General features: G+C 46.9%; 1 protein-coding gene across 1 annotated transcript in view; it reads left to right on the top strand.

Moving 5' to 3' along the window:
- Positions 1-23,296, top strand: part of LOC135920568 (uncharacterized) — a 62,511-nt gene extending 39,215 nt beyond the window's left edge. The window contains exons 6-9 of the mRNA XM_065454888.2: positions 12,326-12,601; positions 16,756-16,900; positions 18,400-18,669; positions 22,353-23,296. Of these exons, the coding sequence (XP_065310960.2) occupies positions 12,326-12,601; positions 16,756-16,900; positions 18,400-18,669; positions 22,353-22,480 (819 nt within the window). The 3' untranslated portion in view covers positions 22,481-23,296. The remainder of the gene's footprint in view (positions 1-12,325; positions 12,602-16,755; positions 16,901-18,399; positions 18,670-22,352) is intronic.
- The last annotated feature ends 447 nt before the right edge of the window (positions 23,297-23,743 follow it).

The following is a 23,743-nucleotide window of genomic DNA, read 5'->3' as shown; positions in this document are numbered from 1 at the left end:
CTCTAAAAACGCTCCAACATGCATCTGTGAATCATTTAAAGGGAACGTTTCCGTAATTGTCAAAACATTGTTCAATGTACAGCAAGAGCTCTTTGGGAGGAATAGGGTAAACTAAGTCTTAGTCATCAAAAGAGTATGCCAAATACCCCTTGTAACAATTTTCTCGTAGGAACGCAATGACTTTCTCAGAATTTCTTATTAAAAAGGGGTCGTCAACTTTCAGTAATTTTAACCTGCTCTGCAGGAACGAGGCTACCGGCAAACTGCCAGGTGACTTTAGCAGTGACAACTACCCTAAGCGGGCAGTGCGCTTTATGGATCTTTGTTGTGAAGAACATTTGTAAGCTTAATTTTCTGTTTTTATCAAGAGAGTTATTGAGATTATCTAGTTTCGATCTGGCGCACAACTTCTTAGCTTCATTTTTTACTTTAGACAAGCTGGCACTGGTGCGGCAGTCAAAAGTCGCTCTGATGGCTTCTGTTGCTTTATACAAATACAATTCCTTAGGTAACACCAAGAAGCATCCTTCTTTACCCACCGGAACTAAAGCCAGCGAATGCGCCTTTAGGTAGGACACTGCTTTTTTGACAGGAACAGCGTTTAGAGGTGTCTTGCATCTCACAAAAACATCGATGCCTTCGGACAAACAGCGGTCAGATTCACTTTCCGGAGCCAACTTGGACACGCGCTTGACGATGCCCAGAAGAGATGGCGTAGAGAGCTTAGGTTGAACGGCAAACTTTGGTCCCTTACAGAGAACGTCCTTGATGGGTTCCGGTAGCGCCACCTTGCCTCCTATGTGGATGGGCTCCAATGAGGAGGTGGTCTTTCGCCTCATCGGTGCTCGTAGCTGCGAAAGCGTCTGCATCCGCATGAATTCAGCTGTAGCATCCGCCAGGTTCCTAAAACAACGTCAGTCACGTTTTCCTCTTTGTGAACCTGACCCATGCACACGTAAGAAGAGGCAGTCCCCGAAGAAACGTACTTGTTTGTGGCATTCGGAGTGCAGAAGCTTGCATTCCCGCATTCCCTTTGACTGCGACGGTGCAAAGCCCCCGAAGAGAAGTAGTACTTCTGGACGTAGCTGGTTCATGCGTATGTGGAAAGCCAGACTTCATGCTCGGCAGATGGCGACGACAATGTATGTTAGGGAATGGTAGGGTGAGCAGAAAGACAATTAAAGGAGCCCACTGAAGTGGAGACGAAACATGCCAAGGTTGACGACTGGGTGTATTGGTATAGCATATTAGAGGCTCAATTGCGCAGCATTTGGACGACACACAAATAACACACCAGAGATCGCTACATGACGCGAGAAATAATTGAAGCCGCTGAGATTGCACGTTTCGGAAGTATGTGCGTGAACATGCCATCAGTTTCCCTTAGTGCAAAGGAAATAGATTCCCTGACGCGCTAATCTGGAATGTTGTATCGTGGTTCCTTTTGTGCGATGTCAAAAATGATCACATGACAAAACTGGCTTGGCAGTGGTGGATGGCCATGTTTCTAAAAATCTTTTTGGTTTTGTCGTTACCCTCCCCTCCCCCCCCGAGTATCTGTCGTCACTGTCGCCCCCTTACCCCTAACGTCCCCAACAATGTGCGTCCATATGCGCCACGTTTCCACCAACGCCGCAACTATTCGGACACCTTTGACTCTCCTCCTGTTGTCGACACCGCATTCTCCGCTGCTCGCCGTTCACCTTCTCCTCGCCGCCGCTTGCTTTCACCCATGCACCGGCGTCGGAGCCCTTTGCGCCAGGAAAACTAAATATCGCAGTTCAGGAGGCGAGAACTGCGGTGCCAGCGAAATGTATAAGGCCTCACACTTCCCCGAAGAACGTTATTGAAGTCGCAATAGAAGGAACATTGACGCTAGCACTTGTCGACACCGGCGCTGCACTTTCAGCGATAGAAGCCCGTATTTGCCGCAAGATCGGAAAAGTGACGACACCGCTTTCTGGACTGTCTCTTCGAACTGCCAACGCGCAGCACGTCGAGCCATCCGGCGCCTGCACTGCTCGTGTCGTCATTCAGGACGTCCTCTATGTCATAGAATTCGTCGTGTTGCCATCATGTTCACACGACGTCATATTAGGTTGGGACTTTCTCTCCACACATCATGCGATCATTGACTGCGCCCGCGCCGAAATCGAGCTGTTTCAGTTTTCGACTGATATTATCACTGACCATAAGGACCATTGCCGCAAAATCTCTGTTTCAGAAGACACCATTATACCTGCCTGGTCTTCCACCCTTGTCAGTATCTCTTGTGACTATGTAGATGACGGCACAGTACTCTTCGCTCCGTCCGAACTCTTAGTTCGCCGCCGTTCACTACCACTGCCGTTCGCCGTCCTCGAGTTCAAAGCTGGCGCCTCTCTCATGTGCGTCTCCAACCCATCGGCTGAACCAATTACTTTACGCCGCCGTGAAAGCCTTGGCAGAGCAGAGCCACTGACTTCATCTTCAATATCTGACGCGATGGATGACTCCACTTATATTGCTGCTCTCGAGGAATCGCGTGCACAGTCCCTACCGGGTTTTTTTACGCCAGCTATTGCCAGTGACCTTACGACGACGCAGCGCGACGAACTTCTTCGCTTGCTCCAAGGCTTCTCTTCCTCCTTTGATTGCCAAGCAACATCACTCGGCCGCACAACGACTGTTTCGCACACTATCGACACTGGGAGCCACGCACCAATTCGACAGCGTCCCTACCGAGTACCGGCGACTGAAAGACAAGTTATCAATGACCAGGTGAACGATATGCTTAATCGCGGTGTCATCCAGCCTTCTAGTAGTCCTTGGGCATCACCAGTCGTCCTAGTTAAAAAGAAAGGCGGCTCCATAAGATTTTGCGTCGACTATCGAAGGCTTCACAAGATTACCCGAAAGGATGTATACCCGTTGCCACGTATTGACGACGCACTTGACTGTTTGCAAGGAGCGGAGTTCTTTTCCTCCTTAGATCTCCGCTCTGGCTACTGGCAGGTGCCCATGGCGGACGCTGACTGTTCTAAAACCGCATTTGTAACACCAGATGGCTTGTATGAATTCACTGTGATGCCATTCTGTCTGTGCAATGCACCCGCCACCTTCGAACGCATGATGGACGGCATCCTACGTGGCCTAAAGTGGCATACTTGCCTCTGCTACCTCGACGATGTTGTCGTCTTTTCCCCTGATTTTCCGACCCATCTTCGGCGTTTACATCAAGTTTTGACCTGCCTCCGGAATGATGGTCTCCAGCATAACTTAAGAAAGTGCCGATTTGCAGCTCAAAAACTGACTATACTAGGCCACGTTCTCTCCAAAGAAGGCATTCTTCCTGATCCTGATAAACTTCGCGCCGTATCCGAATTTCCGAAGCCCACTGATTTGAAAGCACTGCGCAGCTTCATTGGCCTATGCTCCTATTTTCGACGTTTCGTTCGCAATTTCGCTACAGTGATCGCACCACTTAACCAACTTCTTCAAGGCGACAATGAACTTTCTGGTTGGTCGGAAGCCTCTGATGATGCCTTTACGACTCTTCGTCACCTCCTCACGTCTCCGCCAGTCTTGCGCCATTTTGATCCAAGCGCACCTACAGAACTTCACACTGACGCCAGTGGTGTCGGCCTTGGTGCCGTGCTCGCACAACGCAAGAACACTAATGCCGAATACGTCGTCGCTTATGCTAGTCGTGCCCTCACGAAAATTGAGGCCGATTACTCTGTCACAGAAAAAGAGTGCCTGGCTATCGTATGGGCTCTTCAAAAATTTCGTCCATATCTCTACGGTCGACACTTTGACGTGGTGACGGATCATCACGCTCTTTGCTGGTTGTCCAACCTAAAAGACCCGTCGGGCCGCCTCGCTCGGTGGGCCCTCCGAATCCAGGAATACGATATCCGTGTCGTCTATCGTTCTGGACGCAAACACTCTGACGGCGATGCCCTCTCGTGCTCCCCAGTTACTTCAGACAGCAGCACTTCTACTTATAGACATGACATCTCACCACTTGACATCCTGGACATGGCATCGGAGCAACGAAAAGATCCATGGATCGTCATGATATTCGACTTTTTATCAAATCCTCCGGCAACTTCGGCACCTCGAGCGTTACGCCGACAGGCGCAGCATTTCACAATCCGCGACGGACTTTTATACCGCCGCAACTACCAAAATGACGGCCGCAAATGGCTCTTAGTAGTGCCTCGCCACCTACGTCAAGATTTATGCTCCGCTTGTCATTCTGACCCACAGTGTGGTCACGGCGGAGTGTCAAAAACTTACACACGGCTTCGCCTACGATATTATTGGCGAGGGATGTACACCTTCGTCCACAAATACGTGCGCTCCTGCATTGCCTGCCAGCGACGCAAATGTGTCCCGCATCTCTGCACCGCACCTCTCCAACCACTTCCCTGCCCAGCACAACCATTCGACCACGTCGGCATTGATATATACGGGCCTCTTCCATCTACTGCCGCTGGCAACCGATGGATTGTTGTGGCCGTAGATCATCTGACACGGTATGCGGAAACCGCCGCCTTGCCTGCTGCATCAGCAAAAGACATCGCCTCGTTCATACTAAACAACTTCGTTCTCCGCCATGGCGCCCCTCGCGAACTGTTGAGTGATCGGTGCCGCGTATTCCTCTCAGACGTCCTGCAGTCACTCCTATCTAAATGCCAAATTATTCACCGCACTACTACTGCTTATCATCCACAGACCAATGGCTTAACAGAACGATTCAATAGAACTCTTGGTGACATGCTATCAATGTATGTTGCATCTGACCACTCCAACTGGGATCTTGTACTTCCGTTCGTCCCTTACGCATATAACACTGCCTCTCAAGCCACTACTGGATTCTCGCCTTTCTTCCTGCTTTACGGCCGCCATCCCTCCAGCACCATTGATACTGTTCTCCCGTACCGGCCGGACCCTGCTGAATGCTCACCTGTTTCTGCGATTGCTCAGCACGCCGAGAAATGCCGACAACTGGCCCGTTCTTCGACGTCTGCTCAACAGTGCCACCAAAAAGAGCGCCATGACCTCAATCCTCCCCCTCTCCCCTTCCCCGTCGACTCACGCGTGTGGCTTTGGGTCCCGCCTGTTGCTGCTCCTGGCCTTTCGTCCAAGCTCCTCCCGAAGTACCACGGGCCCTACCGCGTGGTTGAACAGACATCACCAGTGATCACATTACGTGGTCGAACCCGTATCGCCATCTCCCGATCTCCGTCGACGAGGGCGAGAAACTGTACACATTGACCGGCTGAAGCAGTACTACGATCCGCCCACCTCTTCCTAGGTCGCCAGGATGGCTACTCTTCAATTCCGGGGGTTATTGTGACGAAGAAGATCGGCAGGCTGAAAAGCCCCATTGCCATCGCGTGGCTCGTACCCTGCTCGCTCGCTGGCTGCGCCCTACCTGCTGTTTCCACTTTGGTCGCTGCTTCTCTACGACCCGAATAAACCCCCTTTACACAGTATTTATTCCATTGACAAGGGAATAAAACGATAGTTGCAAGGAGCGCTCTCGTGGTGTGTGTTTCTCTTCTGTGTGCGTCGCCCATATGTTGCGCAATCGAGCCTCTAATACATCAGCGTCGTAGTAAAACATTCACATGGTTCGCAATGAGCTCTACACAATATACCATATTATGAACGCATCACCACTGGTAAAACGGTGGCCCACTACCAGCTGCTAACGGCAATGAAACCACTTTTACGGCTCGGTTACGTGAATAGCTGTGGAAAATGAGCGGAACTCGCAAAGTATGTATTTTTTGCTTATGGATCACTCGGACTCCAGCTCACCCAAGTTATACTCAGCCTGGGCTCTTCCGAATTCACTCACTAGAAGTACATCGAGGCATGTCCACACGGCCTGGTTCTGTCTCATCCGAGGTTTCTCCTAAATTAAACGCATGAAATGATAAAATACCTCCATAAGAGACTGCAGATAAGACATAACACGGATTAGAAGCGCGGAAAAATTTATGAAAAAGCACTCACAGAGAGAGAGAGATGCAAATGAGAGAAAGGCAGGGGAGTTAGCCAGAGATAAAGCCTCCGGTATGCTACCATGCATGGGGAAGGGAAAGGGGAAGTAAAGAAAGAAAGAAGAACGTGGATAAAAAGAAAGGCGGGAAAAAGAAGGACGGGATCATTGAAGTCTTTCTAATATGCCACTGCCATGTAAAAAGGTCAACAAAGCCTTGACCGAGTTTCGGTGTGAGGACAGTTCATGTCGGCATTCTAAGACTGTCTGTTCTGAATATGGCCTGTCGTCAAGTTGGACCAACACAGCCGCTAGCGACAGCTGGTGCGCGCTTTATTGAGGACAGTGGCAAAGTATGTGTCCTATCGCCTCTTTGCCGCCGCAGTAACTGCAAACCGTGCTCTCGTCCATACCGACTCGGAAGGCAAAAGATCTTGTGAAAGTGACAGTAAGCCACAGTCGGCAAAGTACGGTTGTCTCGAGTCGAGAGTCCAGATGGGGGTCGTAGTCCAAGGGATGGGTCCAGTAAGTGCAGACGTGTATGCTTCAAGCATGGTGTGTTCCATATTGATCTCACGGCTTCATTTGAAAGCGCACTAATTTCTATTGCTCCGTCTGTTCTTGAGAATGATATCGAGTCTTGCAAGCCCTCTCCTTACGCAGATCGTGCTGCTGTATCGGTATGTTCATTGTCCATTATGCCCCAGCGGCTTGGAACCCGCTGTAACATGGTGTCATGTCCTTATTAGTATGTTCATTGCCCAATATACCACAGCGGCTTGGAATCCACTGTAACATGGTGTCATGTCCTAGTTCGACGAGGTGTTGAAGCAGCAATCTGATTTCTAGAACTAGTTGTTCGTGGGGTCCGCGGAGAAAGGCAGAAATCAAACAATGAACAGCAGCCTTTGAGTCACTGAGTACGCTCCATTTCTTGGGCAGTTCATCAGAAATTACTGGAAGTGCACAAAGAATAGAAGCGAGTTCCGCCGCAGTAGATGTGGCCTTGTGAGGTAGTCGAATCTTCACGGTGGAGGTTTTTGCAGGAAAGATCACCGATCCTCTAGACCAATTCACCATGGTTGAAGCGCCAGTATATAAATGGTGATGCTCGTTGTATGTCTCATACAGCAAGATCAGTGAAAGCTGCTTGAGTGCTGGTGACGAGAGTTGTGGTTTTCTTCGTCTTCCTGGTACCATTAGTAAAACATTTGCTTGAGCCAAGCACCAATGAAGAAACGGAACTCTCGCTAAATCTGTATAACCTGATGGAAGGTATGCACGATAGGACGGGATTGTCCGACGGAAGGAGGCACGTGGTCGATCCTTTGACAGTGAGGTTAGATGATGGACAGGGGCTCGAGCAAGGTGGCTTACGTGTGCTCTGAGCACTTCCATGAATGTATGAGCCTTGGCTGGGAAGTCGTGTGCAATCCCGATGGTTTCAGCTGCTGACGAGCATGGCGAAAATTAAAGACACTTTCTAAGTGCCTGGGCCTGGACGCTTTCGAGTGTATAGATATTGGTTCTGCAGGTGTTGGTCAGCACAGGCAAGCTAAGTGCTCACAAGAATCCTAAACATACAATAAAGATCCTTATTTCCTATGCATTAGAATAGCAAAGTAGAGTGCACAGAAGTTTGACGCGTGATGTTCGCAGTGCTGGCAATATTCTACCTGAGGGTAAAATGTCCTCGATATATCTTTAAAGAATGTTAAAACTGTTTTTTTTTTGCTGATGAGCAAGTGTCTGCGGCGCCATGTTGTCTGAGTGGCGCGCGTGTGCGTTGTTGGCACCGTAGGGTACAACTCGGTCCTTTCTTTCGGGCCTTGCGTTATATGAAAACCTGCCTCGTGACGAAAAGTGGACGTTGCTAAACTTGAACACGAAGAACACTTTACGTGATGCCGTTTCTTAACTACGATTGCCATATCCCGGCACATGGTATGGCTCCTGATCTTGCATAGATAGCGCCGCTCTTAGGCGCCTGTTCCTGCGTTGATATTCGGCATGTCTCTTCGGCATGATCGAGCTAACGCGGAGCGCGATTGAAAGAAGGCGATAGAGAAGAGATAGCGATGTAGAAAGTGGAGAAAGAGACTACAGTGAAATCATTAGGCGGAAAGCGGAGGATAGTATGTCGAAAGGGTGAGGAGAAGAGCAGAAGACTGTGATACGCGAAGAGAGTGCCAGAAGGACAGCAGAGGAAGCCACCTTGAAGTGCCACGAGATGGCACTCACGTCCACGCATCCGCACTAGCGGTAATGTCAGACGTCCAGGGGAAAATCAAAAGAGAACCAGAAAGCTAGCCTTCGCGCACAGCATTCGTCGCAAGCGTTTTCCGGTAAATGGATCCACTGGAATGAGTGTAACCAAAAGGGATGGAAAATTGAATTTACAAAATATATATACTCGGAGAGATGGCTGCAGGCTAGATGGTAGAACAACAACAAGAGCGCTAGTCCGATCGTCGTCTTCACCGCCCTTCTGGCGCATTCTTCCATGCTCCGCAGGATGCGTGCTTCAGTGCGCGGGAATAGCGCATAACAATATTACGATTGCAGAAGGTGCACTTGCCGCGAAGCGGCAAGTGTGTGCGCAGTCTATCTGCGGCTATACAGGGTGTCCCCGCTAACTTTAGCCAGGATTAAACAAATATGCTACTCAACAACAGACCATACTCGCACTATCAATCAGGTGATGGAGAAATGTGCTGAATATAACCAACCCTTATATAAAGCTTTCATTGATTACGAGAAAGCATTTGATTGTGTCGAAACCTCAGCAGTCATGCAGGCATTACGGAATCAGGGTGTAGACCAGCCATATGTAAAAATACTGAAAGATATCTACAGCGGCTTCACAGCCACCGTAGTCCTCCATAACGAAAGCAACAAAATCCCAATATAGAAAGGAGTCAGACAAGGAGACACGATCTCTCCAATGCTATTCCCGGCGTTTTATGGGAGGTATTCAGAGACATGGATTGGGAACGTTTGGGGATAAGAGTTAATAGAGAATACCTCAGTAACTTGGATTCGCTGATGATATTGCCTTGCTTAGCAATTCTGGGGACCAATTGCAATGCATGCTCACTGACCTGGAAAAGGAAAGCAGAGGGATCGGTCTAATAATTATTCTCCAGAAAACTAAAGTAATGTTTAACAGCCTCGGAAGAGAACAGCAGCTTACGATAGGTATCGAGGCACTGGAAGTGGTAAGGGGAATACATCTACTTAGGACAGGTAGTGACTGCGGATCCGGATCATGAGACTGAAATAATCAGAAGAATTAGAATGGGCTGGGGTCCGTTTGGCAGGCATTCTCAGATAATGAACAGCATGTTGCCATTATCCCTTAAGAGAAAAGTTTATAACAGCTTTGTCTTACCAGTACTCACGTACGGGGCATAAAACTGGAGGCTTAAGAAAAGGGTTCTACTTAAATTGAGTACAATGCAACGAGCTATAAAAAGAAGAATGATGGGAGTAAAGCTAAGGGATAAGAAAAGAGCAGATTAGGTGAGGGAACAAACGCGAGTTAATTACATCTTAGTTGAAATCAAGAAAAAGAAATGGGAATGAGCAGGACATGTAATGCGGAGGGAATATAACCCATGGTCCTTACGGGTTACGGACAGGATTCCAAGGGAAGGGAAGCGTAGCAGGGGGCGGCAGAAATTTAGGTGACCGGATCAAATTAAGAAGTTTGCAGGGACAACATGGCCACAATTAGCACATGACGGGGGTAGTTGGAGAAGTATGGGAGAGGCCTGTGCTCTGCAATGGGCTTAGCCAGGCTGATGATGATGATGAAACAAATATGCAAATGCCACGTAGCTGGACCGAAAAAGGTAATGTTTTTTGCCGTCGGTTGGAGATATTGAAACAATTTTTCTTCATACCACTTAACTAGATAAGTAGAGTAAATTAATAAACTTCTCAAATATGTTAATTGGATGAAAAGCGTCAATAAGAAAGTTGTAGAGCGAAATGAAAAACTCCCGATACATCCTTAGTTTGCTCAATACGTGCTACATAAAAGTTTCTCCGAGCCTGAAAGAAGCCCGCAAATGCACGCAAGATTGCCGCACGACTGACTGCTCGAGGCACAAGTGGATAACTTTCTTCGGCCACTTTAGCCATTTTCGTGGTCAGACAGTCGGTGCTTTATCGTTGGTCTCCGCAAGGAAACATTTTACTAGAACCACGCTAGAGCACATGCTATGGGAATGCCAGGAACTAATACAGGACAATGCGAGCGAAGCCTCAATCGACAGCCTCCGTGCGCGATGGCAGGCCGCGCTGCACAGCTCGAGCCTGGAAGAACAACTCTGAGCAGTCCAGCGGGCCAAAAAAAAATTATTGGGTTTTACGTGCCAAAACCACTTTCTGATTATGAGGCACGCCGTAGTGGAGGGCTCCGGAGATTTCGACCACCTGGGGTTCTTTAACGTGCACCTAAATCTAAGTACACGGGTGTTTTCGCATTTCGCCCCCATTGAAATGCGGCCGCCGTGGCCGGGATTCGATCCCGCGACCTCGTGCTCAGCAGCCTAACACCATAGCCACTGAGCGACCACGGCGGGTGCCCCAGCCCACTAACTCACCGGACGCGGATAGATTTGATATATATATATATATATATATATATATATATATATATATATATATATATATATATATATATATATATATATATATATATACATGTTTGTGTGTATGTGTAGTGTTTTACAGCGTGCTTGATGGCATTTGGAGTAAACATCCGCCTATAAATTTTGGAATTCTGGCAGACATCATTCGCATAGTTCGACGAGTCTGATTTGTGGGCCTGACACAGTGAAAGTTGTAATTTCTTTTGTGAAGCACAATTTCCACACCTGTAAGAGATCGAACTAGGTGATCTACTATAGTGTACTTTTAGAGCGACGCTTTCATTGCCTTTTCCTTCGACTTCTGCACTGCTGCTGCTGCGTTCTGGCGCGCCGCGTCGGGAGGTCGTCGTGAGCGCGTGTATGCATACACATTGAAGGAACGTGGCACAGAGGGAAGTCGATGCGGTAAAATTGTTTGAACCTTTCCACCACGTGGCGTGTGCCCAATGACGTTTGGAGCTCCCTAGTTGTTGCCAGTTTAGATTCTTGGCAGGTGTACTTATCCGTGGCCTTCTTGAAAAGTAAATCCAAAGGTGGTCTAGATAGAACTGTAAAGAGGAGGCCGAAAATGGGCAGAACCGACGCAGTCATGAAACGAATGAAAAATAGCTTTGTTTCTTTTGCAGTTTCCATACAGGGGGAGATGGCGTAAGAGGGAAAAGATGACGATAACGCAAGGAAACAGGGGTTGCAAAAAAAATGAAGGTGTGGTGCGGTATGCTTCTGCTATTTCTGGAAAATAAACACCTCGCAAATTAGCCAAGCAGACAACTGACGCAGGACGTGCAGAAGCAAAGCCGCATTAAAACACCATAGGGTCCAGATGGCATTACGCAAGCGGTCTTACGTCTAATCAACGCTTCTGGGAATGCCGCGGCAACTTGATGGCTGTGTCGTTGCTTGAGTTCTGGGGTCCAGCCCTGACATGGCAGCCGCATTGCGATGGAAGCGAAATCCAGAAACGCTAGTTAACTTGGATTTAGGTGCACGTTAAATAACACCAACATGTCAAAATTACTCCGGGGTCCACCATTGTGGCGAGCCTCGTAATTCAATCGTGGTTTCGGCACGAACAGCCGCATAATTCAATTAAAGCTTAACACTGCTGCCACAATTCAATCTGCACGTCAGACAATGATGACGCTCAAACCTCTTGGAGATTATGAGCAATGGCGAACAATAACGCCTCGAGCAAACACGTCTCCCTGTGTGTTCTGTGTACTACGCAGACAAACGGCAGTGGTGCACGCAAGTTAACGTTTAACATCAACTCACCATTCTCGTATTATACATAACGCTCAAGAAATTACACGTGCACCGACCACATCTACGCTAATCATTGTCAATAAAAGCAAATGGCATAGATAGGTTCGCTTACATGGATTTTCACAGTGCGTGGGATCACCGTATTTGTTAAATTTTATTGTGGTATCGGTAGCCCAACAACGAAAAGGAAGAAATACTTTAAGATAGCCTGATATACTTGCCACCAGCAATGTGCGGATAATCACAGGTGATGACAACCTCCGAATGGTCGTCATCCAAGTAATTTTTTCTTTAATAACGACTCTCTTGCTCTGGCATTAGCCATGTGCACGGCACCCTGTTAGTGCCTGCTGCTTATCTGATGCACCGGGCCTAATGACGGAGTTCGTGGCCATCTTCCGCGCAGGTGACCGCGGCCTTCTTCTTCACGTCTTTCCTGCACGTGTTGTGCGCCGAGATTCTTCGCACCGGACAGCAGCTGGCCAGCATTCGTCGACTGGGCGTCGGTGGCGGCAACCTGGCCCAGGCCACGTACGAATCTGCCTTCAAGGCATTCGGCAGCCTCGAGTGCCTCGTAAACGTGTACGGCATGTCCGAAAGCGGCGCCCTTATCTGTTCGCCCGGCATGCGCGGCGCCAGGGGCACTGACCTCGGATATCCGGCCTGCATGACTGAGATCAAGGTGCGTTCGCGCTGATTATTTAGGTGTCTGGCTTGACGTTATCATCGATCGCCAGACGTCGTTCCAGCACATAAGCATTTTGAGGAGCAAATGCGTGCCTAAGGAGGAGGCATGTAGGTGCTGCAAGAAAAGCCTGAAAACGACGGTACATCGCATGGGAATTCGCAGATGTTCATCCATCGAGACTCGTAACGAGTGTACATATTCCAGAATTGTTGGAACAGAAAGAATAGGGAATGAAGATATGGTCAGCAATCAAGACGGGTAAGGTATGATTAGATAATTGGTGGGCGAAAAAGCAGGGAAGTGGTTGATGAAAGCGGAGTCATAGGAAGTGTAGGTAATGGTACATATTAGTGATAAAGGTTTTAATTACTAAACTTAAGACAGAGATCAGATAGGCAAAAGACAGAATAGTGATAAATATAGTCAAAGCTTATTTAATCAAGCAGGCTAGACGACCATACGTACGCGCTCCGTTTCAACGGGCATCGCAATAAACATCATCATGATTATCGTCACCATCACGCGAAATGCATATAGAATTTTCATTTTAAGATCAAACGTACCCTTCTGGGACCATTCCTGTGTTTGGGACATAATACTTGTCGTGCAAATCTAAAAGAATTTCATGGGGATGCTTTCTTAGCATTTTCTATGTTGTCGTTAAAGAGGAAAAGAAAACTACTTCAACACATGCGATATTCATTCGAAGCATAGCGATTCCTTGTGCAGATTAAGCCATACGGACGAGGCTTATACCGGTAATCCAAAACGTCTTAGAGCAAGCCTGACTGCCCGGCTACGTCCATTTTTGCAGCTAACAAATGTAAATGTCACGGGCGAGGCGGCCTAGTGGCTATGGCACGGCGCTGCTATGCCTAAGGGCGTGGGATCAAATCTAGGCCGCGGCGGCCGAATTTCGATGGGGGCAAAATGCAAAAACACCCGTGTGCCGTTCCTTGAATGCGCTTCACACAACCCCGGGTGCTCGAAACCATTCTGTGATCCCCACTACGGCATCCCTCATAACCATGTCGTGGTTTTGGCACGTAAAGTTCCGGAATTTAAATTTTTATATAAAAATTCAAACGACAGTTAGCTGTAACTGCGAGGGAAATGGTAAGTCGGGCTTGCACTGAGTTTTGTGGTATCTGTAAGTGGTGATACACTGAATGAGTTATCATTATAATCACGAGCTTATTATTAATCATCAACAATGCTGAACGAAGGCTTCTCCCAGCGATATCTAATTATTCCTGTCTTGCGCTAGCTGATTCCAACTTGCGACAGCAAATTACTTAATTTCATCACTCTACCAAATTTTGTGCCGAGCTTGACTGCTCTTCCCTTCCCTTAGCAGCTATTGTGCAACTCCTATGGTGCACCAGTAATCTATCCTACGCATTACGCAGCCTGCGTAGCTGCCGTTTGCTCCTAGTTCCAACTAGAATATCGGCTATCACCGTTTGCTTTCTCAACCCCCTCGCTCACTTTCTGTCTCTTAACGTTACGCCTAACATTTTCCGTTCCATCGCTCTTTGCCCAATCCTTGATCTCTTCTCAAGCTTAGTAGTGTGCTTTGCTGGGCCAGTTGGTGCATGGTGAACGTATAAGGATTCCGGCAAGTACGGACGTGAGAACAAGTTAAAGGAACGGACAGGACAACGCTGGTTGGGGGGATCCGTAGAACAGGAAACACGTAGAAAGGAGCCCAAGGTAGAAGAAAAGCAGTTTAGTAGCGTTGTCCTGTCCGTTCTGTTTACTGGTGCTCACGTCCGTACTTGCTGGAACCCCTTATACGTTCTCGAGCTTCTATGATAACCTACATATACTTGGCCCCCCACTGGTAGAGTGCTGTGATTGTACATTGTTTTTTTCAATGACATTGGCAAGCTTCCGGTGTTGATCCGGCAATGCCTGCCGTATGTCTTCCAACCCATTATTATTCTGTAAATTTTAGTCTCATTATCAGAGTTCCCCTTCAGTAATTTACCTAGACAAACGAACTCATGCAGAGTCTCTAAAAGCTAAATGGCAATCGAGAATTCTGGTTTCCTTCCCAGGGTATTGAAAATGAATTACCGTTGTCTTCTGCATATTGTTCTTCAATCCTACTGTCGCTCTTTCTTGATTTAGATCTTCAATAATTTGTTGCAATTCATTCCCAGTGTTACTGAAAAGGGCAATGTCATCTGCAAACCGAAGGCTTTTGAGATATTCACTCCTAAGCCTTGCCAGTTTAATAGCTTGGTTACTTCTAAGCATGCCGTGAGTAGCATTGGAGAGATTGTGTCTTCTTGTCTCACTCTTTTCATCAGAGGTAACCTTCTTGTGGAGACGCAAGTTGGCTGTGAAATCTCTGTAGATTTTATGCATGCGACTTGCGTTTTCATCCCGTGCCCCTAGATTACGCACTGCCTCCACGAGGGCTGGTATATCTACTTAATCAAATGCCTTTTTCATGAACTATGAAAGCAAGCCTTATATGTATAAATACTGACTATGCCATAAAAATATTTTGAGTTAGTAATCCAAAAAGGCCTAATCAAAAAGTACATGACTATGGTTTTAGGGAGGTTAGGCGTCAATAACCAAGAAAGAAACCATGATTTCATGGTCTCCAAATCTTCATTTCATAGCCTCCAAGTCTTCAAGTTTGTGAAACACCAAATTTTTCACAAAACGCATTATGGCAAATCAATAATGAAGATTTTGAAAAGCAAAGAACCAAGCCTAGTGATATGAGTAACACCAACTGATGAGCGAACACACGGGAAGTTGTAATTATTAACCTACGAGAATAGGGGTCGAAATGAAAGAAAGGCTTTTACGCTAAGATCGGAGTAAATATGAATGCAATAGCAATTATATGAACAGTCCAGACACATTTCTACCGTCAGCATCGCCGTCGCCGTGCTGTTCCCTATCAACTCCGAGGGCTATAACAATGTCGCCGCGCGCCCTACGCTGTATGTGCGAGTGAAAGTGGGCAAGGGGAGGCGGCGATCCCGGCTCAATCTTGCCAGCGAAATGGGAGCAAAGCGGGGACGATGCCCGCCTGTCTCGTCGTGCACGAAGCACCCGACATTGCGAGGCCCCAGGGAGAGGACAAGCAGGGGGGCAGCGTTCTACTCCAGCGGCACCTGCGCACGTGGTGGCTTCACGCTGTCGCGCGTCCGTACCCTGAGAGCGATCTGCGTTGGGGGCAGAGTGTTCTGGGTGTTCTGTGTTCTGGGCGCTGAGTTTGCGTTGAAGCAATAGACAGCACGAAGCTCACTTCGCTCTCTGCTGCTACCGCGTTTCCTGACGCCAGGGTTTTGACAGCGTGCGTCCACGGTCATAGAATGTTGCGTTCATGTGTTCTGTGCGCATCGACACCATGCTTGTTCATTTAGTTAGCAAGCGAATATTGACAATTTGGTACGGCCGATAATAGCGCTATCCTTACATCGTATACCTGTCTGGTAATTTCCTATCGCAATCGATGCTTCAGCCTTCGGGCTAAACTGGGACTTTCTTTTTATTTAGAGTAATCTTTATTATCAATCGTTTGTGTGGAGCACAAATAATACTTTCTGACTTCACCCAGGAATCACTCACATTGTATTTCTTAACGAAAAATTGCATTTTTGGTAATGAACCCGCTTAGTTACGGAATGGTACACATAATTGCTCAGAATTTTGCCAATATCGACATATTCAGCCTCAGAGCACCGAGGAAAACGTAGCGGCATTCCATTTAATATTTTACGGAACAGCCTGCCTCGCGCAATGCGGGACAAAATACTGTTGTCAGAGTACGAATATTATCATACACGGCATATATTATGCGAACATGCCTCGAGGAATTTCACGTTTTAATTCCACAATTGCAAACTGTTATATCTACTAAAGAGAAATTAATATTTTGGTGTATCTCCTTTGCGATAATGTTTCCTAATTTCCACCGATGTTATTGGTATCTGCTACCTAAAAGTTTATTAACATTACATTCACATTAAAATTTTGTATTAACAGTACAAGGCCAGTTAATGATGACAAGTCATAGTCTTAAAATTGTTGGAAGTCAGGAGCTCGAATTTTTAAATTGTAGAAACATGCTTTGTGTATTGTGTAGCATGCGCATGTATTTCGGCTTCTCGCTTCCGCAGGTAGTGGACATCGTGTCTCGTCGGAAGCTCGGTCCTAACGAGACAGGGGAGATTTGCTTCCGCATGCCGACCGTCATGCGAGGCTACTACAAACGGCCCAAGGAGACCGCTGAGTTCTTTGAAGGCGAAGGCTGGTGCAAGTCGGGTGAGTCGCACAACATCAGCTTCTAGTTGAATGAGCTAACTTAAAGATGAAGTTTATTCCCCAAATAATGGTTTTGATGGTTTCTTATGCCACCGTCAATATTTACTCGTCATTGCCTCGCACGCCTGGTGCACACAAGCCGCCTTTACCGCTATGCTTTAACAACAACAAAAGGGTGAACACAAGTGCGCGCAGCATGCTGGACACAAACTACCGAATCAGAGAAGCGTGTCGTTGCCGAAGGTTCTTGCAGGGGGGAAGAAACACAAGGCATATTAGCAGACGAACCTACGTTATGTTTATAGCACCACAAAGGTCTATCTAAGCCTAACAGTTTGCGCCGGTGTGGAGACGCGCGCACCCTCAGTTTCATGCCTTCTTCTGCCATCAGTTACAGTAACACAGTGACTTGCTACACATTGACGTAGCTCATTGCACTGTCTGCCAAAAGAAACTGTCATTATAAGTTTGAAGTTGCACTAGGGGAGGGGGGAGACAAAGAGAAGGCAAGACAGGGAGGTTAGTCAGTGTAAGTACCGGCTGGCTACCCTGTGCTGTGGAAAGGGGTAAAGGGAATAAAAGGAGAAAGAAGAAGAAGAGGAAAAAAGGAAATCGGGAAATTCACGTAGTACTGCAATACTATACGCGCTACAACACTGAAAGACGGTCGCGCAATTCGCATGTCCTTAAAAACTTTACCAAAGCCCTTAAGGCCTTGAGTGCTGAAGCCCGTCTGGACAAATGTCTTAGAGCTTTTTTCTCTCTAAAGGGGCGATCGTCCAGTTTTTCGAGCGCTGTCACGAGCGCTTTTCTTGGCACTTTGTAACGGGGACAGTCACAAAGGAGGTGCTCAATCGTCTCCTCGCAGCCACAGGTGTCGCAAGTAGGGCCTTGTGGCCATTCCAATGCCGAATGAATAGGAGTTCGTGAATGCCACGCCGAGCCACAGGCGGCACAGAAGCGTTGCTTCCGCTCGTGGTAACCCTGGTGATAGACGGAGTTGCTGACGTGGAGCCAATCTGTGGAGACGTGCGTTCGAGAATTCATTGGTGCTCCACAGATTCTGCGTAAGCTCGCGGGCGAGAGAGCGAAGACTTGTGGCTGCGTTTGTTCGGGACAGTGGTATTGTTATAACATGGCCACCATCGTGGGCCTATCGGGTGGCATCATCCGCACTCTCCTACATTTGTTGGTGAATTTGAACCGACACTCGTCTCACAATTTAGCTCACAGTGCGTTGATATTTTTAGGTTTCATTGCTCTCTCCAATACCATCAGCTTCTTTTTCATCTTTTTTCTTGTGCTACCGCGGAGCTCGAAAGTGTTTGTTTGCTAACTGAATAAATTCCTAGCCGAGTCCTTTGAAGCGTAGTCTGTGAAGCTGTGAAACAAATGCCTTCTTATGCTTAATTTTCTCCTCTTTTATTTAAGCTCCCTGTAAGGGCACCACGCGGCGCATGCCTGTATTTGTAACCTTCCTGATTTTGCTCTCTCTTCAGGAGATGCCGGCTATTACGACGAAGAAGGGCGTTTCTACTTCGTGCAGCGGATTAAGGAGATGATCAAGTGCATGGACAACCAGGTCGTGCCTGCTGAGCTGGAGGAATTACTACTGCGAGAACATTCGCAGGACATCGCAGAAGTTGCAGTGGTTGGACTCGAGCACGCCGAGTATGGAGAGGCACCCGCCGCCGCAGTTATAGTTAAGAGGCGGGGCGACAAAAATGAACTCCGACTCCTTGCCGAAAGAATCAAGAAAACCATCGCAGGTATAACGTTTTTTTTCACTAAAACCTCTTTAGGGCGTGAAGTTCTTATATTGACAGTACTCAATCAAGTCATGTTTGGAAGTGTCAAAATCGGCGAGCTATTATTGGAGCGAGAACTGTATATTTAACATTTTTTGACACTTGCGTCAGACAATTGCAATTAGAGAAGGTGAGTCTCTTTGCAAGATGCCGATAACACCGGAAATGTTTTTGTGAGTGTTGGCTGTGCACGGCAGTCCCAAAAGCGCTGACCAGTGATTTATTAAGGCCATTGGTGTTTTCAAGCTGAAGTCACCCAATGACTGAAATTTTAATGATTCGCGATGAGGCAGAATTAGTGTAAGGAAATATTTGTGGATACTTTCCCAATAAATTCACATGTGCTTCCTCATTTGCTTAGTGGATCTTCGCGTATGGGATCTGCATTCTTATGGTCAGAATGTCTTGCTTGGAAGCAAAAAGTTTAAATTCTTGTCGTAGCCTTGTCCGAACGGGATGGCTTTGAGCGGCGATTGCTGACTCTGCCGAAGTCACTACATTCCTGTACCGCAGTAGACTCGCTGTAGGAGGCCCCGTCATAGAAGCCGCCGGAATCTAGAATATTGAAAAAAGTTTGTCGGCAGGCATAGTTTGAAGCAAGAAAGACGAAGTTACGGCAGATTCATATGCCGTAACCGTAATTGCCATGCTGGCTCAACCAGCTTGCTTGCTGCTCCTGTAGACACTAGCGCCACAGTTCCCTTTGTAGTTGTACGAAACTGTATGGCTAACAGCGGCGGACGCATCGGCGTATTTGGCTGACAGCTACCATCGGCAAGTGCGGGGAAGGCTATCAAAGCGTCCAGCGCAGAGTCACTCGACACCCATACAAATTTATAATATTCTCGATTGCGACAGCTTCTACTCAGTTGAGACAGCGTACAAAGGTGACTACCACCGCGGCGGCGACAGAGTGACAAAATAATGGGAAGTTCTGCAAAGAAAGCGTCGCTTTAAAACTGTGGCCGATTGCACTCGCACAGCGATGGTTGGTGTGTACGTTCTGGGCTTTGGCACTACGTGGTTGACCGTTGACGCAAAGTGAGGCAGAACGTTACAATGACAAAAATGCCCAATGAAACTGCGGTTGCTGAATATAGCATAGCAAACAAAAATACGAGGAAGGACGATGCAAGGCGATGGGCTCACTTCCAACGTGTTCTTATTGCAATATTATATATATATATATATATATATATATATATATATATATATATATATATATATATATATATATATATATATATGCCGACACATCGAATACGTCCACAAAGAGAAACACAATATAACTAGATGCATATCAAGAAGAAATGACATGAATGAAGCGCATGTTTTCAAGCTTTTTGATGTGTTGCCCCTTTCATAAACCCACTGAGAGCGCTGTTGATGTTGCGATATCGCACGTGTCACCTTGCCTGGAGATTTTGGCGGCTTGTGTAGCATCGCTTGTTTGCACGTAGCTCCTCTCGACAATGCAGTGGTCAAGCGAGGGCTCGCTAACGGGATTACTACAGAGAAAACTGTAGTTATCGCGGTATTAATGCTGTGCTATGAACATTGTGGTTGCGGTCTCAGTCAAGCGGAAATGCATTAGCCCTTGTTAGAATGCAGCTGGTTCCGTTATGTGGTCGGACAAGAGAGCTCCGAGAGATGTAATATTACAAGTTAATATTTTGAAGAAATACCCCTTTAGTTTGATAGACATTTCTAGGACTGCGTAACAGAAGTTTGCGTCACAAGCGCTATAGGCCAGGACGAAGACTACGGAAATGTTTCAGAACCAACAAAGTACATTGTTATGGACGAAACTAAGGGAATCGATGGAAAAGATTTTTGTTAGTCACAGCCACGTAAAACGAAGGAAAGTACAGGGCACTTCTACTGTGTTTTTTTAAATTGAAGTGCAGGAATAATGAGAAAAAAAGCTAAATGAAAGTGGACTAAAAGAGGACTTGTCGGTGGGAGTCGAGCCTACATATTCCCTATAGAGAAAGACTCATATATAAAAAGTTTCAGGACGATGTTATATGGATATGAAAAACACATATTACAGAATATTAGACCGTGAAAGAGCCATAAAACTGTTCTAATGGTGCCTGTGAGGAGACCTAAAAAGAAAGAACATTCGTACAAAATACATCTCACGATGCCTGTCGACTGTGGTTCGATTAGCATCGAAGCAACGCATTTCTACCGCCGAAACACGTCGCTTATGATCCGCGTACCAGAGCGGGGCTTCTCTTTTCCGGTTTCATTTGGACGCACTGCGCGATTTAAGGCTGCTGACGCGAAGTCCATGCGAATTTATTTGCCTGGCCTTCCAGTCTGTGCCAGTAGTGCACCGGTGTGCAGGAGCCGTTTGCTGTAGCCCCCCATCGCGCTTCCCTACAGACAGGGTGTGTGATCTAACGGCATCGCTGCGAAGCATTGCCTCCGAAATGCGTGGCGCCATGTGTGCGTGCGAACGCTGCGATACTCGTCGTGTATGAGGTGAGCACTGCCGGTGGGCACCTGTGCCGCGCTTCCTGTGGATACGCTGCGCGTGTGGCGTCCGAGATGGGTGGCGCGCCCGGTGTCTGCGAACGCTGAGAATGGTACCCACGTTGGCCTCGTGCTCAACGGCAAGGGACTCAGGTTGGCATAAAATGGTCATTGGGCAGCGGTTAACAACCGAATGCTTTTGTGAGGGAACTCGTTTAAGCGTAGGGCTCCTCGGCTTGACCAAGCCATGGGAGTTGGGTTCGACTCTATTCAGCGCGGGGTTAATTTTATAGATAGATAGATAGATAGATAGATAGATAGATAGATAGATAGATAGATAGATAGATAGATAGATAGATAGATAGATAGATAGATAGATAGATAGATAGATAGATAGATAGATAGATGGATTCCTCTCAAAACAAAGTACGGAATGAGAGAGGACGGCAGGGAAAAAGCTGCCAAATGCAGCTTGTGGACCCGCCTATGCACCGTAGAGCAGCAGTGTGGTGAAAAACAAAGGCAATGCGATAGTTTGCAAAGTATACGCAACAACAGAATTCTAATCAGTGAAAAATATTCTGAATGCCCGCAATCTATTGCATAATAATAATTTTACACGTAATCTATTACATATTTGTCATTTGACACAATTAGCGCTATTACGCAATTACCCAATTTCGCGCCAATTCCCATTACACAAATGCAATGCCAAAATAGACAAATATACATATAAACAGATTCATTCAAGTCACTTACAATGTGTTGTCCAACAGTTATACTGGTGAGCTGTTCTGTCGAAGGCTCGAAAAGATTTATCAATTCTATGAAAGTCTGTGTAGAAAACAACCTAACAGAAAAAGGATTAACTTCGAGAACATTTAAGTACTTCGGCAGATTGTACGATAAAGATTGTGTGCGGTATTAGGTGCGGCTTAACGGTAGGGTGCATGATATAGAGTGACGTACATCATATGTAGTTTAATGACGTGCTAGCTCAAACATTGTTAGCATAAGGCTACTGTTCGTTGCTACAGCGGTTTTGTAAATGAAAAGGAGTTTGTACACATACAAGATAGTGGTTCTCAAACACTCGAACAAATTTTCATTGTTTTGTCGCCCTCGCTTCAAGGATGTTCGGCATGTGCTACTATCGTTTTCAGAAAACCTGGCCGTGCACAAGCACCTATACGGCGGCGTTTTCTTCCTCGACTCGCTCCCCAAGACAGAGACGTCCAAGGTGAACCGCTCTGTGCTGGCCCAACTGTGTGCTGCGACGGCGCCACTGTGAAGAACAAGACGAGCTCTTTCAGGAGACATAACCCCTTAGTGGGTCACTGGCACATCAAACCGCAATATGAGAGGAGACACCCGGACCGTTCCCACGATTTGTGTGAAAGCAGCAAGAGTGGAAGCGGAAATTAACGAAAAAAAACGGTGTCATAATATTGTTGTAGTTCTTGTCTATTTTTTTCTTTATGATGCACCCTCGCTACATTAATGCCCCCTGGGCTCATGAAGGGATCTTAAGAATGAACAAACTTTAGTAAATAGAACAAGTACACGTTCAATTCACTTTAAAATCACAATACACACAATCTTGCGAGAATTATACCATACAAACACTCACAGAGCGTCGGTATACCTCAAAAGCGAACGTTCAGGATTAGCTAGATGGGCGCTCGAGAAGTGAAGCTTCTATCTAAATGCCTTATGCGACCTCTGCATTCAGAAATGCGCCTTAGTTTGAAGCCCATGCTTCGGCTTGGTCAAAAGAACAACTACCATGAATGCGCCGAACGAAACGCAATGGGAGTCTTGAGCACGTTCACAACACGCGTTATCTACACCAAGTCAAACAAGTGCTTCAAGTTAAGGTGCTTTTCTTAATACCTGGGTAAGAAAACAAAATAAGAACAAGAATAAATTTCGTTTGCATATTTCATTACTAATACACGGGGAATTAGTGTTGAAGCAACTCCGAAAAAGAAATTACGGCAATGTTATTTCTGACGAAATGCAGATGCCTGTATAAGCAGAGAGTGGTGAACGCCACCACAACGTTGAAATTATTCAGAAAAAGGTGAGCTACAAAGAAGTTATTAGCGATAACACCGGGGGCCAGGGGCGTAGCCAGGGGGGGGGGGGGGTTCTCTGTGGAACAACCGCCTCACGTGTTCTTCGATATTCCTTCGGTAGCCATGTTAGGTGCCCAAAGTCTGCATTCGATTGTGGCCAACATGTTTTGCTGTACGTTTTTGTGTCCGTGCCCCCACACGACAAAAGAAAAATTATACATTGTTGCGGTGCCGCAAATCATTGCATGGCAAAAGTTCAATTGTGTTACTTTTACTTTTGCGGAAAGTAATTGGCTATGGGACGCTTCAGTTGCCGCATACTCTTATTATATTATTGCGAGAGCAATTATATGGATACTGCAGGCGCAATCCTGCCATCGCTGTCGCCCTCATGTTCCATATAAAGTCCAAGGGCAATACTATCGTGACCGCACGCCGCATGCTGTATGTGGGAGTGAAAGCTTAGGTTGGAGAGT

The sequence above is a fragment of the Dermacentor albipictus genome, chromosome 3 (assembly GCF_038994185.2).
Source record: "Dermacentor albipictus isolate Rhodes 1998 colony chromosome 3, USDA_Dalb.pri_finalv2, whole genome shotgun sequence".
NCBI classification, from domain to species: Eukaryota; Metazoa; Arthropoda; class Arachnida; order Ixodida; family Ixodidae; genus Dermacentor; species Dermacentor albipictus.
This window is presented reverse-complemented; position numbering and strand designations above follow the sequence as displayed.